This window comes from Coturnix japonica, chromosome 3, assembly GCF_054131305.1.
Source record: "Coturnix japonica strain WE chromosome 3, WE-NBRP24, whole genome shotgun sequence".
NCBI lineage: Eukaryota > Metazoa > Chordata > Aves > Galliformes > Phasianidae > Coturnix > Coturnix japonica.
Genome location: NC_140665.1, coordinates 61,015,357 through 61,035,399, shown reverse-complemented (window position 1 = coordinate 61,035,399; position 20,043 = coordinate 61,015,357). Strand labels below are relative to the sequence as shown.

The window sequence follows — 20,043 nt, the reverse complement described above, 5'->3', positions numbered from 1 at the left end:
ATAAAAATCTGTCAACAGTTGCATCAGAACTTAAGCTTAAGTAGATGTGCAAAACCTGCAACAACACTACAAAATACTTTCTATGGTGTTGAAACTGGCATCTACTTTATTGTTGCCTTGTACTTTGTAACTGATACTTCTTATAAGCTCAGTGACTAATTCTCTGCCCCATAATGTGTAATTGCACCTGTGTGTAACTCGATAATTTTTTTTAATGTTTGTAGTGTTTGAGTCCCAGAGCACTCTGAGCTGTTTGAGAAGCTGTTTCTCTATCTTAATGAGACACTGGGAGGGCAACTGAGGTCAGCAGAAGTGCTTCTGCACCTGGACAGCTTTCTATGAAAAGTGGGAGACTGATCACATTAAAGATTGTTTTTCCCTCTCCTTCTGCCAGAGAAGGGGCTTGGCTACCTGCAAAGCACAATGCAGCATAGTGCTGCTCAGCCTTGCTTCTCCCTAAGTATTTTATGTGGTGTTTAGGGTGGAGCTGTTGGCAGAAGAACATTGCCGCAATGTTATAGTGAAAGCTTTTACGAGTTGCAATGGTGGAAGGTGATACGAGTGCCAGACTGTAGTTAACGTCAGCCTGCTAATTCAGTACAATATCTGCAGCTCAAGGCATTAATTTTTCCAGGAAGTCAGCAGGATAGCTCATTCATTAAGTTGCTGTTCTATCTAGTGCCTCTCTTTGCTATAAGGTTTTAGGCTAGTTATACATATGAGCAATTAAAAAGCAGGGAGAAAGACCTGCCTGCCATTATTCAAAGTTCACTGCTGAGTTCTGAGTCCTGGTTCCTACTGACTAGGACTGCTCTACTCCATTTTCAAAATACTTTTATTTGTTAATGGCATTCCTCCCATTGTTTCAGTATGAAAGCTTGAAATGGCTGATATTTGATATAGTGACTAGATTCCTTTGACAATTACAGCACGATGGTCAGAAAAAATATGACTTCTGGAAGGACATGGTGGCTGCTATCCAGCATAATTATAAAATATCAGCTTTTAAAGGTAAGTAGGTTCACCAAAAGCTTACTATAGTAGCCAGAACTATTGCATACACTTGCCAAAACAAATACATTTGCTAATCCACTGTAGGTTACTCAATGTAGCTTTTACTTTTTAGGCTTTTAAGTTGTTCTATTTACACATTTATCATGTTATCGTTGGTATTTTTATTTTGTTCAGCTGGAGCTGTTTTGATGTTTTTTAATAGCACTTTTGATGTATTACCTCACTGAATTAGAAGAAAAGTATTTGATTTGTACAATAATGTCAGCATCCTTGACTGTATTTGATTCTTTTCTCGGTGTTCTTGTATTTTTGAATGAAATCAGAAATGCTCTGAAAAGAAAGGAAACTAATAATTCATACTTTTTTTTAATGAGTTTTCTTTAGACCTTTAGTTTTGATTTGAATTCATTATGTGTTGCATATGAATCATGCAGAGTTATCTACATTTTTAAAAATAAATTTTACAATAAATTGTGCTTCCAAATAATAATTTAAAGCCTTATCTTTGAAATCATGTAAATAATCAATTTTGCATATGTAGGTGTGTTTTCTTGTGTGTACATGTATACACTTAAGTATACATGTATACATTGTACCTATTTGTATATGTAAGTATGTAATCTGCATTCAGATGTGTGATGTGACTTAATTCTTTTGAACTCCTACCAGAACAGGCACTTAGTTTATTACGTAGAGTTTTCTGTTATAAACTTTATGAGAGATGTGCACAGCAGCAGTTAAATATGAAGTTATTAACTGATAAGCATGTTTTTTTCTGGGATGGGATGGGGATATTTAGGCCTTTGTAAAATCAGAAGAAAGACAGTACAGATTGTACACAGTACTTCAACGACTCAAAGTACTAAGCTCTGTTGTACATCATTTTGAAAGGCCTTGCAGTAGTCTTATTTTCCATTTAATGTGATCCCGTGGATGAACAGGAAGTTGAAAGAACTGGATATTATTTCTTCCTGTTTGACTTCCCTGTGATATTAGCCTGAAGTAAAAACTTCGGGTCCCTCCTGTGAAATGGGAATAATGTCACTAATCTTCTGTGACGAGCTAACACTAAAGACTTTTTTCCTCTGGTGCAAGCTTAATGTAACTTTCTGAGAGATCTTAAAACTGGCTTCATCCCATTTTCTACACACCAGCAAGCCCCATGCTCTTTTATAGCCCAGAGCCTGGCCTAAAAAGCAAAAACCATGGCTTGGGTTAACTCTGTTGCTTCTGTGCCCTGTGAAAGCTTTAACCCGTAAGAGAAAAGTAGCACTTGTTTGCAGTTAGTCAAAGTAAATTTTCTAAAGCAAGCTTGTTAAATGGTCAGCTGGGGAGACATCAAGTTCCCAAGTTAAAATAGCATCTTGCTAGTGCCATTGTCAGTGATGGAGCAGAACGACTGACCATTTTATTTATTTGAAATTTGTGTTTGCATGTCACTTTGGTTTGTTGTCAGTATGCCCTTGTTTATCTTTGTCCCTTCTCTTTATCGCATGATTTCTTTGATCATTAGTCAGGTGTCTGATGGATTTTGCTTTTCATTGTCTTAGCCATGGTGATTGCCTTAGATAATGGCCCAACTATGTATTTTTTTGGATGGCTAATTTAGGTGATCATTATGACTCTCAGTTTATGAAGGATATCAACTCACTCTGCTACTTATTCTTAAATAACTTGCATGTTGAGTTTTGTTGTGGGCATTTTTAGGTAATTGAGCAATATTCTGAAGTGGCATGCTCATATGTAGAAAGCGTTACTAGAGGGAGGAAAGCTTTTTGGATCTTCATGGAATACTTTATTCTCTCTCCTAAATGTGTGCATACAGACAAGTTTTTGATCACAACTTTATGATATAACTCCTTTGTCTAGGCAGAAAACAACTGAATGATATCTGCATTACATTCTTTATGTGTGACTTCAGAAACAACAAAGAGGAAAGATGCTTTTTTGATCAAAAAGGAGGAAACTTGAAAAGAGGCTGTAACACTAGGATTTTTAGTATTGATGTAGTCCAGTGAAGAAAGATTACTATTTTCCTTAATTGTGAAAATGGTGGCAAAGATATAAGCTGGTAAATTTTTATACGTTTATTCTGAGATTTCCAGTAAATTCATAAGTGGTCATTTGGATACTTCACATCTTACTATGTAAGAACTAATGAGGCTTGTCTCATTTATTTATTTATTTATTTTCCAAAACCTTTGGAAGAGAAATTTCTACTATTACAGGCTCTTATGTTTTCATTTTAATTTCATGGGATTTCCTTCTAATATCACATCTGGAAAAATATGTGGTTTTTGGAAGAGCTCTGTCTTCACATCTTTACATGAAGATATTAGGAGGGGAAAAAAAGAAAAAAGTACTACAGAAACTCCCAGTTTTTCCTTCTGGCTGTTCTGTCTGAGCTGCATGGCCATCATCTGCATTATGTGTTTGTGTCCAAGTCTTCCAAAGCCTGAAATTCACTTGTGACAAAATTCTTTTCTAACATATTTCACTTCTCGTGTAATGTGCAATTAAACAGCTTAACTTCTTTGAAGCACATATCTAAAAACTATGAGTTAGCTTTTGTTTTAAGTAGAGTCTGAAGGAGTTTCTCAAAGTCTCCTCTAAACAGTGAATCCAGAGCTGAATCTTTAAATTCTGCTTGTATCACAGTGTAACATGTAATCACTAGCTCTTTGGTGCTGAGTGGTTCTGTTAATGGCTTAACGTCTTCAGAAACACAGGTCTGAGGTATTAAGTTGTAGACTTGAACTCTTTTGTGCTCATCTGAAGAACAGAGACATTAAAACACAAAACCTGATTTGAAGTGGGCAGACAATGAAGATAAGCAATCCTTACTTTTAAGGATACTGTCGGGGCCTAGTTTCTTGTACTATCAAACTGGAATCACGGGACAGGTGCTGAGCACCAAGTGTCTCCAACAGTTAAACACTTAGATGATAAACTGTTGTGTTTTAAGCTCCTCTTCATAATCTCTCTGTTTCTGAAATAAAAGTGTAAAATTGTTTGAATGGTTTATTTTATTGTTTTTAAAAAGGTGTTTCTTAGGAGACTTGTAAGAAGTAGATGAAGACAGACAATTCACTGAAGTGTCTTGAGTGTTAGTTTAGTTTGTAAGAAAATTATTATGGGATTGCTACTTATAAATTGTGGTACTGTTCACTGTATTATTTTCATGCAAGTGTAGAACATTTATAAGTGTGGTATGTACTTACTTGCCTAAGCCTACTTGGCTAGTAAAATAAGATGATCTTGTATTACTCTCTCTCTTTAAGCACTTAAAAGTCCAAGCCATCTGTATCCTTATCCAGTAGCACCTAATAAAACGAGCAAATCAATTCTGCAATTTTTTCTTAGAAGTTCTTTACAGTTTCCAAAGTATTTAGGTTTTCTAGTGATGTATCAGCCTAATAGAGTTCTCACTGTTTTGTTGTGGTTTTTTGTGGGTTTTTTTTTTGTTTGTTTGTTTATTAATCCCAAGGTATTTTTAAGTACTTAGGAAACTACTGTTTTCAAATGTACACAATGTAATAAGCATTGGGTTTCCCTTTCATGAAGAAATGATGATATTACAAAAAAAAAATCAAACATAGGACTATGTACTTTCAGTGCAAGTGATTATAAACATCCATTAAGAAAGTTTAAAATAACAGTTTGAATTGGTAAGCTTTGTGTGTGTGTGTGTGTATATATATATATATATATATATATATATACACACACATACAACAGTTAAAGCATATAAATGGTAACTTGTCATTGAAGGGATGTGATTGAACTACTACATTCTGATAATTTTTAAACACTAATGCTATTGAGCTAGCTTACATCATACCATTAACTTTTTATTGTGCTGTAACAGACTAATATACTATGTAGTATTTGAGAGACATGAGTGTATGTAGGTGTGCTAAGCAAATAGGATGTTTCCAGACAAATTTATTCTGATCGTTAGATTCTTTTACCTTGTAAGTAAAATATAATTCCAAGACTACTGTATTTCTTTAAAAACCACAGTATTTGGAGTTAAAAACTTTGCTGACACTAAGTTGTTTTTATATAATTCAGGAGTGGAAAAGCTGTTTTAATTTTGTAACAGTGTGCATGTGACGATATGTTCTCCTCAATTTGGTGATAGTTTTACTGTACATCAATTATAATTGTTTTGCATGATGTTATGTAGAAGCTTAAAAAAAAAAAAAAAAAAAAAGGCAAACTAGTTTTTTTACTGTAATTTACAATGTGTGTCAAACAGAGCTGTGGTGGAAACTCTGGGCAGCCTGGTCTAGGATTAGATATGGAGATCAGCCCTGCATGCAGCATGGGGATTGGAGCTTGATGATCCTTGAGGTCCTTTCCAACCCAAGCCATTCTGTGATTCTATGAAATCTGAGGGTAGGGGTTAAAGAAGATAGAGCCAGGCTCTTTACAGTGGTGCCCAGTGCCAGGACAAGAGGTAGTGGGGATCTCCTATGATCCATTTTGTGTCATCTGAACATCAGCAAACACCTCTTTACTATAGTATGCTGTAAATGATGGAGCAGTGGAACAGATTGCTGAAAGGTTATGGAGTCTTTTTCCTTGAGGATCTTTAAAAGCTGTATGGGCTTGGTCCAGGGCAACCTGCTGTAGGTGTCCCTGCTTGAGCAGTGGGGTTGGACCAGGTGACCTCCAGAGGTCCTTCCTGTCCTTAACCTGTCTGTAATTTGTGTGTTTCAAGTCTTGTTGGTTTTTTGTATTGTTGGAGGTCTTAGACCTTCAGCAACAGATTATGATTTCTAATTCAGCCTTTCTCCAAGGCTGATTTTTTTGTTATTAGGAAAAGCTGAACTGACTTACAACTGACGCGTTATGCATTGTAGTCAAGTTTTGTTTTCTTGGTTCCTTTTTGATAGCTTAAAGATTTGCTTAAAGCTTAAAGAGATTTGATAGCTTAAAGATATTTGATAGAAGACTAATGGCAAAGTGTATTACTGGTTATTATGATGACCATGCTGTGTCTGTCAGTAGTTACTGGAGGTATCATTCAATGTACCCAAGTGTGGTCTAGAGTCTTGGAATGGCTACTTTACCTGTTAATGGGAAATGATAGTTAAAAATTCTGATTTATACCCTCCCTCCCCCCTTTTTAAGGAAGAGGTATAGACAGGTGTATTATATTAATTCATAAAATTTTAATGTTGCATTCAGTTGGACAATTGATTATTGTTCAAAACAAATTTCTCATAACAAGTTTCTAAAACATACAATATTTTTCTACTAAGTTTTGAACCAATCTCTTTACTTTCTCACTCTCCTCAGTTTCTGTTGCAAAATTGAAGTTATGTGACCTGTTAAGGACACATCACATCAGTGCCCAATTAAAATGTCCTGAAGTGTGTCAGGACACTGTAAGTGGGATGTTGTTAGATTTGAGCAAATAGGAAACCTGAGAAAGAAGAATGAACATATTCAGAAGAATAGAGACCATTGGATTCTGAATTTGGCAACTGGAGCCACACTTGATCATTCTCCATGAGATCAATGACCGCACTGCCAGAGGCCTGGTCAAGGTATCCTTTCTGGTATTCATCATAAGTATACATGACTGGGGAGCCATTTTTGTAGAGTGCAACCCAAACATTTGTTCCTTTTGCATGTATGTGATAGGAGAAATAGTACAGTCCAGGGATCCTGCAGGTAAAGATTCCTGTCCTGGGGTCATAGTGTTGCTGTCTGTTGTACAAGATTTTGTCAAATTTGATGGGGACTGTTGCCCCAGGGTAGGCTTTTGAGAGAATGGCAGTGAAGGCAGACACTGGCATTCCTGTGAGAGCTTGGTTTGCTCCTGCTTTCATGAAAGACATTCCTGATAGTTCTCGAGACTCTCCTTTAACATAACCTTCTGAGATTGCGGGTTGGCCAGGGGGACCAGGAGGACCTGGGGGACCTGGCAAGCCAGGCTCTCCGCTGTTGCCTTTTGGCCCAGGGGGTCCAGGTGGTCCCATGGGTCCTCTTAAACCTTTTGTAGCAATACCTGCTGGGCCTGGCAGACCTGGTGCTCCTGGCTCACCTTTTGCACCAGTGGCTCCTGGCATGCCAGGGGGACCAATGGGGCCTCTAATCCCAGGTATTCCTGAAGGTCCTCTTGGGCCTGGCTCACCGTTAATACCTGGCAGTCCCTTAACTCCTTGTGGTCCAACTGGACCAGGCAAGCCAGGTAGACCAGCATGGCCAGTGTCTCCTTTTTGACCAGGGAGACCTGGATGTCCCTTAGGACCAGCAGGACCCTGCTCACCTGGGTATCCTGGTTTTCCATCTAATCCTGGCAGACCTCTATCACCCTTGGCTCCTGGGAATCCTGCAGGGCCTACAGGGCCCATGTCACCTTTGGGTCCAGGTAAGCCATTCTCACCAGGCAAGCCTTTGAGTCCTTGAGGGCCCATGTTTCCTGGTGGCCCAGCAGGACCTGGTTCTCCTGGCACACCAGCTGGGCCTTGGTCTCCTTTAGGTCCTGGAAAGCCAGGAGGTCCTTCAGGTCCTCTGTGTCCTTTCATCCCTGGCAATCCTGGCTTTCCAAATCCTGGAAGACCTGGTGATCCAGGCAAGCCTGCAGGTCCAGGGAGTCCTTTGGCTCCAGGGATGCCTGCTGGTCCTGGTGGTCCCATTGGCCCAGGCTTACCAATGCCAACTTCTCCAGGTTCTCCTGGTGGACCCTGGGGGCCTGGGATACCAGCTTCTCCACGTGCCCCTGGTAGACCTCTGTCACCTTTCATACCTGGCTGACCTGGAAGGCCATTTTCTCCAGGCTTCCCTATCCCAGCAGGGCCAGGGAGACCTTGGGGTCCCTGTGGGCCTGGAAGACCTCTGTTACCTGGGCGACCTGGAACGCCAAATCCCATTTCTCCTTTCTGTCCATTTATACCAGGAACACCTGGTTCTCCTTTATCACCAGGGAGGCCTCTTGGCCCTTGAGCTCCTGGAGGGCCTTGTGGTCCTGGCTTCCCAGGGACAGAAAGTCCTGCAGGGCCAGGAATGCCAGGGGGTCCTTGTGGCCCTCTTGCTCCTGGGAGCCCAACAGGTCCTGCTTCTCCTTTCTCACCAGTTAATCCTCTTTCTCCTGGCTTCCCTGGCAGACCCGGCATGCCTGGTTTTCCAACGGTGGAGAATCCAGGTGGTCCTGGGGGACCAGGTGGACCTTGGGGACCAGGGCTTCCAAACCCTGGTTTTCCTGCAGGACCTGGTTGTCCTCTTGGTCCAATAGGGCCTGGGGGACCAGGGGGGCCTTGTTCACCCCTCATCTGCACACCTGTATGAGAAGAAACAAGATCAACCATAACATTTTGTAGAATCATGTAAGTTGTAAAAACTTTTCCAGATTTGCACATTTATTGCACAGTGGAGAATTAGCTTCATTTGGGTTTCACAGAAATCAAGTGTTTGACATCACTCAGAACCTGAGCTGGCTTTCACAGTGGAAGTGACCTTAGAGTCTCATATAAATATATAACAAGCGCAAATATGTTGGGTGTTGTAATGTGAGCTATGATGTTTTTAGAATTTTTTTATATCAGTACATTAGAGTCAAAGATTTTGAAATATAGTGTTCAAGTGAATGCAAAGCATTAAGGAAGAAAGGAAACACATAAATGATTTAGCAAGTTAAGACTTGCATCTTGGTAAGTGCAAACAGAATGCTTCCAATAGAAGCATACTCTTTTCTAAAACTACCTGGTGCCTTTTTTCCTTACCACCCACGGTGAGCTGTCACTCTGATGTTGTGTTGTTTTTATTTGTTTTATCTTTTTGTAAACATGTGAATGTCATATTTTGAAGTATTGTCATCTTAAAGAATTGTGTTTGCTGTAACAGTTTCACACAGTGACAAGGTAACTGATATTTTGCTGTAGTGTAATCAGAGCTCAAGTTTGTTCTAAAAAAAAATAAAAACGTGGTCCTTTTTGTCTTAGCTGTCAACAGCAGGTGGAGCCACTTAGCTAAATGTCACAAATAGAGGAACAAACAAGCTCAAAACTGTTTTCTGTGTACTTTATGGGAAATTTGGTCCTTCCTGTTGGAATTAGGATGATGATTTGTAACATATTACTGAGAAGATTAACATGGGTATTGTGAGCCTATTTCATTGCTTTACAGCAGCTTGTATCACTGTAGAACTAAATACCATAGGTATGATGAATACTAATTTAAGAAGGCATGCAAAAATCAGACTCTGAGGTGTATAAGAATATCCTGGATTCTGATTTTTTGATGGCAATACATTCAGTTTGTTGCTTATTTAGAAAAGATTCATTAATAGTTGATCAGCTAAAGTTCTATTTGAATCTTGGAAAGACAGCAGAGTATGTGTGTGTATGTATACATATATGTGTATATATATATATATATATATGTATGTATATATGCATAGGTATGCACAGGTGTATGCAATGAGTGTTTTGCTGCCATTTGGAAACTACAGTTTGTTATCTAATCTGTGACTGCTTTTGAACCAAATAAGATAGAAGTAGAAATAATAATTATTATTATTTTAAAGAATATAATAAAGAAGAAAAGCTGTGCACATGAAACACATTTGATTTGACATTAGACCTGCAAAATTGCTTTCTTCCTGTATTATTAAGGAAATTGTTATTACATATCAACTACAGATAGCAACTTTTTTTTTGCTGATGCATAAAGGCAGCATAAATGCATACTGTTTCATTTTGCATGTATTCCTATCTTGTGCTTCTGAAGTCAGAGTTAAGAAAACATAGGCAAATCAAAAAATTGATACAAACTCCTAAATGAGCTGCTGAAGTCATGATGTTCCAGTTGTAAAATGGGGAGAGATATGATTAGGTTTTTACATCAGTAGCATGATTTCTACTTTACTGAATTCACAACCCAGCATTTATGTGCTTAATTTGCTAGAAGACAACTGTAACCCCAGCCAGGTGTACTTTTTTGTTAATCAGGGAACTATGTCCAGTCCTTCCAAGTTCGTTCTGTTCTTTAGGAGTTGGAGTGAGTTGAATTTCTGCAGTGAAACAGCACTGATATTATTCAGCAGTGTTCAGGTAACAAGCTGTTATTACACTTGACCTAACTTTGGGTGGGAGAAAGCAATTGCTTCAGACAGCAGTTTCAGAATACTTCTCTTTACTATTTCTTAGTGTGTTTTAGGGGTGATTTTGTGTGTCCTAGTTTTGTAAAGTGATGTGTTCTGCCTTTGGCAAAAGCTTCAGTATCCTTTGCGAATGTTATTGTGGAGATTTTCTATGAGAAACTGAACTGTGCTTGTTTCAGATTTAAATATCTGGTGATTGCACTGTCTAGAGTTAGCAGAAGACAGACAGTCACATTAATAAGGTGTAGGTTTTACCAAGAAAATTGAAGCAGTGGCTAAAATTAAAGAAAATATTATTTGTCTTTTTTGGTATCTAGTAGGTGCCTAAATAAGAATATCTTTTACAGATCTGGCATTTCTAATCAAGTGATGGAAAATCTTACCTTTAGAATTTTTCTTTATTTTAAAGTGAATGTAGAGAGCATAGACATATCCTAGCTCTGCATTTATACTACATTCTTGTAAGTAGTAAGCCCTGTCATGGAAGGGAGAGTATGCAAATAAATTGAAGTAGTTTCAGGTTTTAAAGTTTTTCCCCACTGTTGACTATCCATTTCTCACTCATGGAGTGAGTCTTTCCTACTTTTCTGTAGGTTCTGCTGTGACTGTTGTAAAGGTTGGTTTTTCAGTAGCTACATTTGTTGCACAGCCAGCCCTCACACCTGTGCTGAGCCTGAATCTGTACTGAATACGTATACTCAAGTTGCTTCTGCCTCACAGAAACACAGCTGTGATTTATGAAGGCAATTTTAGTTTGATGTTAAGGTAGATCCACTAGAATGTGAACTTGACAGTTGCAGGAATGAGCATAGGACTGCCACCCTATTCTGTCAAGCACCCAACAGATGTTGTTATGGGTCACTAAGTTAGGCCCAGACTGAAATTTTGATTCCAAGCGCTTTTTGACAGTGGTATACAAAATGAATACACTGGTGTCTAAATCACTAGATGATATATGGTGAACAAATATGACAAGTAAGCTACAATCAGGATCTTGATATATGCTACTTGAGCTACTTGCATACGGAGCAATTCACTAGACAGTAACGTCAGAGGAATTAATTTGGTTTCGCAGTCTCTTGTTTAATTCTTCCATGACAATCTCAGGTTATGACAATGATTTGGTAACGCAGTAAGCCCTATGAAGTTACTTCTAAAATGTATCTTGTTTTCCAGGCTGAAAAAAAGCAGATATTGTCTAGCCTTTCATTTTGATACTTTGTCATCAAAAATGAAGATTTGTTAAGCCACTTTGTATGACTGGTATGAATCAAAAGCTATTGCTGCTTTTTCAGCCTGGTGAATAATCTTTGTTCCCTTTCTTAAATAGGTAGCATCTTACAATTATCACGGGTCTACATAATGATTATTTAAATTGAGAGACTTAACACAGATTAGATTCTCGGTTAATATAATGTGAAAGCTTAGTTCAGGACAGTTTTTTGTTGTTGTTGTTGTTGTTTGTTTTTTGTTGTTGTTGTTTTTTCTTTTCTTTTCCCCCTTTCCTTTTACTCCTTTTCCTATTTAATTTGAGCCTTTCTTTTTTTCCTTAATTTGTTATTTTATTTCCCTTCCCCCTCTTTACCAGTGTTTTCTGTAGACTTTTAAATTAAAAAAATAAATAAATACTTGCTTTGAGAAGAATAGAATTAAATGAAGTATAGTAAAAGATAATAAAGTACATAGTATACTTCAAATGAAAAATAATAGTGAATAAAATCAGAGGAAAACACTGTGATCAGGTACTGGGAAGAGAAAGTATAACTTTAACCTTCTGGAAACTCCAGCTAGTAAGTAATAGCAGTAGCTGTTCATGCACCTAGATGCAGCCTGAGAATGCTGATAGCATTACAAAAATTCCTTATGCTGAAGGCAAGAGATAAAGCTGTAGTAGTGTTTTGGTGCAGCCCAGAAGAGCATTTTGAGTGGGTAAATTTCCCAGCTGTGCTACTTTCACTTGTTTCTCACTAGAGAGTATTTTTAGAAAACATGGCCTGCAGGTAGTTTGAGTGAAATTAGAGCAGCATCTTTGAATTCAGTATGTGCTGCTCTTGTGTATCCAGTCCATAAGCTTTGTCTAAAGCTACTCTGAAATGAAACTTCATGGATGGATGCTGTGTCCTGAGGAGCTACTCTTCTGCTCTCCAGGTCTGCTTATGTTTTCTAATGCAGGCTTAAAATGTTCCTTTTCTAATGAAGTGTTCTGTTCAGTGTACCTCCAGCAGTTATTGTCTAACAAAAAGTTTATGCAAGTGTGCATCTTTATCAGTGGGAGGTAACTTCCTGTGCCACTGCCAATTCTTTCTGCAGTGATGGACTTATTAAAGCAAGCCTAAACTGTTAGTTTAATACCAGTTGTACAAACAGTAAGCTTTTATTTATGTATTGATCCACTAGAAATCAATTTATGCTAGTTTATTATCAAAAATAGTAGACTTACCTTGACTCTTTACGTTGAATGGTAGAAAGTGTGGTGGCCCCTTGATGCTGGACTGTTTCTGGTATCGCTCAGAAAAGTATCCATCGCTACCATGGACAATGTTTAGACAAAGCAGCAGCAGTAAGGATATTTGCAAATGCATGCTTCCAAGTCCGCCCTCTGTTAGAAAGGGAGAAAACATTGTTTTAAGTTGATTTTGCATAAATCAGTTTTCTTGAGCTGTTGGTTTTAAAAGTTTATTTATTTTGTGCTTACTTTTTCCTGCTTTCACTGTGTGTGAAAAGTGCTGTAAGGAGAATGGAATCAGCATCGCTAACTAAAGATTCGGAGTTCTTGTGTGTCTTGTGTAAGATATAAAAGAGATGGCTTGGAGGCAGCAGTCTCACTTTTAGAAAAATAATCATTTTAAATAGGTAGCAGCCTACTCAAAACTACTGACTTCAGAAACTGTAAGAGTTTTCCTAATTACTCCAGGGCCCAACAACTAAGTTCAGAAGTCACATATATCCGAGCTCCTGGAATGAAGAAAAGGTTTCATCGGTATTATGTAGGCTCTATACCATGACATTATTGCCCCTTTCTAATTCTGTAGTAAATTCCTTGAAGTTAAGGTTCTGGCTCCTTCAGCATCCATGGCAAAAATCTCACATTGCCTCCTTTGAAAACAGTTTTTTGTTTGCAGCCTTTCTAATAACCCCAGTAGCACTAAGGAGGCTGTCAATGGCCATTAAATATCAACTCTCTTGCAACCCCAACCAGAAAACGTATCCTATACCATATAGAATGGAATGAAATAATAACATACCAAATGCTGTGGAGCTCCAATGCAAGGCAGTAGAGTGGCAAATCCTCCTCTATTGGGTTCTTCTGCCACTGGTGAGTGAGCAGAAGCTGATGATTTCCAGTGTCACCCTTGACTATTTATATGATTTTCACCCTAGTTTGGTGACTGCTGGACATAAGCTCCTCCCCAAGAATCAGTAAGCAGTAATTATCTGTGTGTATATGTGTGTTTTTTAGGGGTGGGGGAAGCTATTTTGGGTAGGGATTTCAGGTTCTGTTTAGTCTTTTTTTATTTCTTCTTCTTCTCTTGGACTTCTTATTGTTGATGAAATTATATCGCCTGTAGTTCATATTTTCTAAAATTTTGCATCTTTTCTGGTTTTAGAAATGAGAAAGGTTACAATGGAAAAACTTGTAAGTAAGGATTATAATTATAGGTGCTTCACTGGGACTTTTCTGTGAATGTTCTAACAGAAGAATATTTTGAACTTTGAGGAGTTTCAGGAGTTTTCCTTTAAAGATTATGCAAGTAGTTGTTCACTGAGGTGCAAATAGAGATCTTAGAATCAGTTAAGTTGTTAATTTGAGAGTTGTGTATGAATCGGAAGATTATTTTTAACCAGTTATTCAGAAATTGTCTCCAAAACTGTATTTCTAAGCTTGTAACTCTTTTATATTGGAGGTGCAATGTTATCTATTTTATGTATGCTTGCAAATAATGTTCCTGATGTATAAGCTTACATTACGCTATGAAAACTATTATATTCATTTGTAATAAATGTATTGAAATCCATACTGCTGAATTGTTACACAAGCTGCTGTGTCTGATTTTTTGTCTTTTCTGTTATCAGTTCTATATATATACTTGTATGAAAGTATATATATATAATGGTCATTCAACTGTAATTACTGCTCTATTTTGACTAGGTGCATTTTGTTCCTGTTAAATTAGTAGTATTGTAAACTTATGCTATGGCTTTATCGTTGGTGGCTCAAACTTGTTTGCAGCTTTTCTTTATTTTTCCTTTAGGTTATAGATTGATTCTAGCCACTAAGAATGTCTGTTAAACTGATCTTGCTTAATAGACTGTATGCACACATTGTGATTTCTTTCTGAATAAATAGTGGAATCTGACTGTCTGTTAGGATCATCTTTAATTTTCAGTATCAAGTAGTCAGCAGTTTTTAGTTTTGATATGTGAAAACAGCATTTAAGAACAGAAATGGCAGAATAAACAAACCTTTCTTACCTAGGCTGAAACCATACAACTATATGTATAGTGCATGTTTTTGCTTTTATCAAATATTCTCAGCAACATTTAAGTTATCGGTGTTAAAATTTCTTTACAAATTAATTTTTATATATAGATGTTTTAACATTGTTACCTCATATTCAGTCTTGTGGGAGTTAGGTTTTTGGGTGTGTTTGAAATTCTTAGTTTCTCTTGCATTAAAGATTGTTGGGGGGAGGGAGGGAAATGTGGCTGTTTTTACTAGAGTAAACTGGGCACTTGCTACAAGTTACTGTGATGAAGTTAACGTGTGAGGTTGTATTTATTTTATCATTTGTGGAAGCCATCTGGAGAGTAATTACTATGGAGAAGACTACATGTGCACCCATGTCCTAATACCAATGGTAGAAGTATTTTCCTTACGGAACGGTTTCAATATATGCTACGTACTATACATATTATGGGAATCAATTTTACTCTAGGAATAGTAGCAAATAACCTGTGCTACTATGAGTTTACATGCATGGTAGGTACAGAAGGGACACCTGTTACTTTTCCAGGCAGTAGACTGAGCTAGTAGCCCTGAAATATGCAGTTATCTTGTAGAATGGCAGGTTAACATGGGCTGAATTTTACCTGCTTTTTGTCTTTGTTTAATTCCACAGTCTACCAGTGACAGCTCTTTTTTTTTTTTTTTTTTTTTTTTCTTTTATGTATTGTGGCAAATATCCTAGAACACAAGTTACTGTACTGAAAGAGACCAGTGGACCATCAAGTCTATTCTACTTACAGTTGTGCTAATACATTTGCTTATTACAGGACTGTATTAAAGTTTGATTTAAAGACTGCTGCAATAATTTATTTAAAGTATTGTTGTGCAGTTCTTTTCTTCTATTCTTCCTAGCCATCCTCTAAACAATGTTGTGTTCCATTTTCATAAATAAATCCTTTCTTCTGAGGAGATCTTTGGATTCTTTTCCCCATTCAGCTTGCGTGCCCAATCCAGTCACTGGTTTTCAGGGAATGTTTGTATTTCCTGAGATGACGTTTCTATTCTCTGTGTGCATTTAGCTCCTTTTAATGTTTTGAAGAAAGGAAATTTGTCCTCATTTTGTTTATGTAACATCTTAAGCTCCTTCTTTTAAATATTGATCTCTATAAATTCAAGTGAGAATCCCCAATACAAGCAGCAAATGTATGGGCTTAGAGTTCAATTCCTTCTTGAAGAAAAAGCAACTTTTTTTTTTTTTTTAAAATTATTTTTGGTTCACATAAATCCAAAAATAACTTTTGATTTTAAAACATTTAAATATATAGTCCTTAGTGGGAAGTGTGGTTGTTGCTAATTTGATAATATTTGGTTGAGTTAGGAACAGCAGGCAACAGTTCTGTGCACACACCGTTTCATGCTAATTTCTAGCCTAATTCATAAATACCCCCAAGGCAGACGCACTTATGCTACAAAGGCACCAATAATGTACACCTCTATTTGTTCAGCAGTCTCACTTCCTGCCCTGTCTCCTCTTGGGGAGAGAGGTGAATAATCTCTGTGTCTTTGTGTAAATAGGAATGATTATAGGGTCAAAAGGTACATACAGGCAAAACTGTTGTCCCTTAATGTGGGCTCCACCCTATTGTACTATCTGGTGCTACTTCTTCAGTTTGAGGTTTTGTTTTTTGTGGTTGTGGGAAATAGAGGTGGAATTGGAATGTGCTTCTTTTGTATGTATTCCTTGTTGCTGTGGGGTGTTTCCTGTTGGCAGAACACTAATATGCATTTAGCTCTCAAGCACACCTTCAAAGGTTGGCTTTTTGTGTATATTTGCATGTGCAAAAATACGTATAGTAGACACACTTATAAATGCTTATTTACAGTAACTGCACATTTTTAAAAAAGGGTTATTTTCATACCTCTTGTCAAGGTATAACCATTCGGATGTTTTTGTTTTGTAGCTATGCACTTTCCTTTTGAGGGTAGGAATTTTCACTCCTTCCTCCTCCCTCTGGCCCACTACTGAAACATTCAGGAATAACTGTGGGACACCTTTAACTACTGTACCATTCCAGAACTTCCATTTACTTTGGTATTTGGCCCCCTCTTTCCCTATGAAAGCAGACATTGTAGTTGTTCTTCAAGATTAGACTTCAACTACATCACTGCTTAACTTAACTGCAAAAAGACTCAAAATAGGATTTCTGTGGTCTGTATGAAGTAGGTACTGAAATCCCAGAGTCCTTAATGCTGGCTAAGTGTTGCCTGTTCATCAGCAAGCACATACCATATCCAAAACCCTGTTTCTTACTCCAACAGAGCCAATGGAAACACGTGGATAAGTTTTGTGGGAATGGCATTATGCTTTGGGGGGTGGGAAGCTCTAGTGGTCTCTAAGTTGTCTCTAGGGAAGAAATTCTTCAGCTTCCAATTTAAATTCTATTAACACAGGCATGGATTTCTAGGATAAATTTGAAAGCCTTCCATGAAATGAGAGAAATAATTGGTGTGGTGCACTTATGATGCTCTGGGTGCTTTGAGATCATCTCAGCTCCATGGGTTAAAACTGTACAGCTGTCCTTTTCCATCACACAATGATAAATGATCTTCATACATTCATGTAGTAATGGCCAGGTGAGCTGTAGATGGATGTGCAGAGGAACAAAATGTTCTCTTATGCCTTTTTTAATGGGGAGGACTAATACAGAACCTTTTCTCCCTTCTGTTCATGATTTATCACACTGAAAGAAATAGGAACAGGATTGGTTTCTTTGTTTTTTTTTGGTTTTTTTTTTTTTTTAATTTGATGCCTGTTGGAAGTCTGGGTGTTTCTTTTTTGTTGTTTGTTTTAAATGTGTAGCTTTTATTTGTTTTCTTTCTGTCATCACTGTTTCAGTTCACCATCAGTGCTACTTTGTATTTATATGCAGGCTACTTTATATGCCAACATTAGCCACTTGGACTGAGTAAGGTAGAAAACATTTTGGTGAAGAAATTATTTACCTCTCTAGTTGCAAACTAATCAGGATTTCTTTTGAGTTTCATAATGCATAGGTGCTTTATTGAGGGAATATACAGGGCTATATAATTCTATCCCTGTTAGTACTTTTGAGATACAATAAGGAATTCCCTCTTCAAATAAACAAAAGCTACTGTGTTGACCCTACACTTTCATGCTAATCTTTTTATAGGTATGAAACCATTATACTTTTTTTACAGGTGTAATGATGGTTGAATAAAAGTCCTGCTTTCAAGCAGTAATGGAAAGATGATCTTTATTTTTTCTCGTACTGCAAAACTGTCTATTGACCTATATATGTCGTGTTCAAGTATGTTGATCTTAAGAGCTTTATTTAGTATAGCAGTATGTTTAAATAGATGACAGTTAAATATTTACGTTTGCATTCTCATGAGTTAACATGTGCAGACACTGAATAAACATGCTGAAACACTAGGAAGTGACGTGTAGGGAACGTTTTGAGATTGACGTGGATTTTGTATTACATATTCCTCAGAGTCAGATAATGCTATTGATAAACACTTTTTAACCTCGCAATAATATTTGTGGTTCCATTTCATTGTGCTTGCATAAAACTACAATAATTTTCAACTAAGAGAACTAATGATACTTGAATAAAATATACCAAAAAGAAATACTGTGTTAGGAAAGATGTTTCTAGTTCCTCAGATGTACTGCTGGCTTGACTTCAGTTTTCATTCATTTTCCCCCTTTTTTTGAAGAGGGGAACAAGTATTTATCAAATTAATGCATTAAATTGAAACTCATACTAGAGGTATGAGCTTTAAATAAAAACTGATTAGTTTTCAAGATGCTGAAAGCAGAAAGCTGCTTATATATGTTGTTTCTCATACTTTTTCTCACAAATGTATTTCTGATTAAGTACAGTGTGTTCAGGAAATGCCAAGAGTTTCATCTTTCTGATGGTGTTGTAGAGCAGAAAGAAAAGTCCACTTAACTTTGTCCACAATTTTAGGAAGAAAATCAAAGGGTCTGAATGCTGAATGAACCAAGCAAATAAGAGTCTTTGGCTTTGGTTTTGAGGAGAGTGCTCCAGAAAACTATTTCTGATGCTGCTTAAACAAAGCCATCTAAAAAGATATCCTGTTGTTTTTTACCCATGAATGCTCGTTTTCATCTTTTCCTGTGATGTTGGCTGCACTCTTGGTTGTATGTCTATGAAGCTTTTCTGTAAGCTAAACTAGTAAGAATTTGATTTTGAATAAAATGCAGTCAGTAAGTTCTTGATGACCATGATGTTTTACTTTAGTTTTTCATCCCATTGCCATCAAACCTGATACATGACAGCAGAAACAGCAGTCAGTAAAAACACCAAATAAACTGCTAATTAGTCAAATAATCCCAGTGTTGGTTTTCTTTTTTCTTTTTTCTTTTTTTTTTTTTTTTTCTTTTTGTAGGGGGGTTGGGGGGTGTGGTGGGGAGGGAGTAATGGGGAAGGATGAGGATGACACTGCAGGGAGAGAATTTATTTTATTTATACTTTGTTTTTCTCTGATTTTCTTTGTTAATGTTGGTATCTTGTTCTACCTCAGTACCTATTGGGCTCAAGGTTTCTTTTATACTAGAGAAATAAAGTAAGAGCACTAGTAAAAGAATGGTGAAAACCACTCTTACTTTCCCAAGGGGTGAATAAATTCAAGAAGCTTCCTCCAAATTAGGGGATTCTTTCAAATAGTGAAAAACAAGTGCAAGTGAACTAGTTTTTTAAGCATGCCCACTAGAGCAGCCTTCTGAATAATCCTATTCATTGACCTTACCACCTGCTGTGGTTTGGACAATTGGCATAGAGTTGTTTTTAAGCTTTCATGTTAAAAACAGGTACCCAAGGTGGGGGGGGGTGAGGGGAGGGGAGGGGAAGAAAAGTCCAGACTTCTTTGGCCAGAACAAATAGAAGTTGTCTGAATTTGCTATAAAAATAAATGATTTGTTTGTTTTGTTAACAATATTAGGCATCTTAAGTATTGCTGTTTCCCTTTCATTTATTTGAATTGAGACATAGGGAAGTTCTGTTTGTGGCTGTACACAAACTTTATAGACTAGCTTGTTTATGGAAAAAAACACACAACAACAACTAAAACAATGCACACATACAATCTGAATGTATGGAACCTAATTATTAATTATGATTATTAATAGGACTGGTTTTAGTGTTACTTACCTGAGATTGGATTTGTAAATACATTCTATTGTCATCAAGTACAGTCATAATTTTCTGCTCATAATAAAGGGTTGGTAATGTGGTTGCTTTTAGTGTTAAGAAGGCACATCAGGGTGTCAGCTTTATAGGTGTCGTTTACTGCATTACTTGGCTCAAGTCTCAAAGTTTAAGTGTATCATACATTCTGAAATAGGAAAGTGAAAGCGTGAAGAATTTTTTTTCAAGTACATTAGCCATTAGGCTCTCGCATTCACAAATTTGAGGACTTA

The 20,043-nt window shown here is 37.2% G+C and overlaps 2 protein-coding genes across 4 annotated transcripts in view; one reads left to right on the top strand and one right to left on the bottom strand.

Moving 5' to 3' along the window:
• Positions 1-20,043, top strand: part of NT5DC1 (5'-nucleotidase domain containing 1) — a 106,761-nt gene that overhangs the window by 9,437 nt on the left and 77,281 nt on the right. For all 3 annotated transcript variants that reach the window (XM_015858636.3, XM_085541803.1, XM_015858637.3), the window contains one exon: positions 930-1,011. In XM_015858636.3, coding sequence (XP_015714122.2) covers positions 930-1,011 — 82 coding nt within the window. The remainder of the gene's footprint in view (positions 1-929; positions 1,012-20,043) is intronic.
• COL10A1 (collagen type X alpha 1 chain) lies at positions 6,175-13,495 on the bottom strand. The gene is made up of 3 exons (XM_032443276.2): positions 13,375-13,495; positions 12,570-12,728; positions 6,175-8,308 (listed from the first exon to the last, which is right to left on the bottom strand). The coding sequence occupies exons 2-3, from the start codon at positions 12,709-12,711 to the stop codon at positions 6,426-6,428; spliced, it is 2,025 nt and encodes a 674-aa protein (XP_032299167.2). The 5' UTR covers positions 12,712-12,728; positions 13,375-13,495; the 3' UTR covers positions 6,175-6,425.

What these genes read in the sequence shown, in the direction of transcription:
- COL10A1 (XM_032443276.2), bottom strand. Translation starts at nt 12,711, where the DNA reads ATGCATTTGCAAATATCCTTACTGCTGCTGCTTTGTCTAAACATTGTC. An exon ending in ATTCAACGTAAAGAGTCAAG is followed by an intron (nt 8,309 to 12,569) that starts GTAAGTCTACTA and finishes CTTCTCATACAG; the next exon opens with GTGTGCAGATGAGGGGTGAA.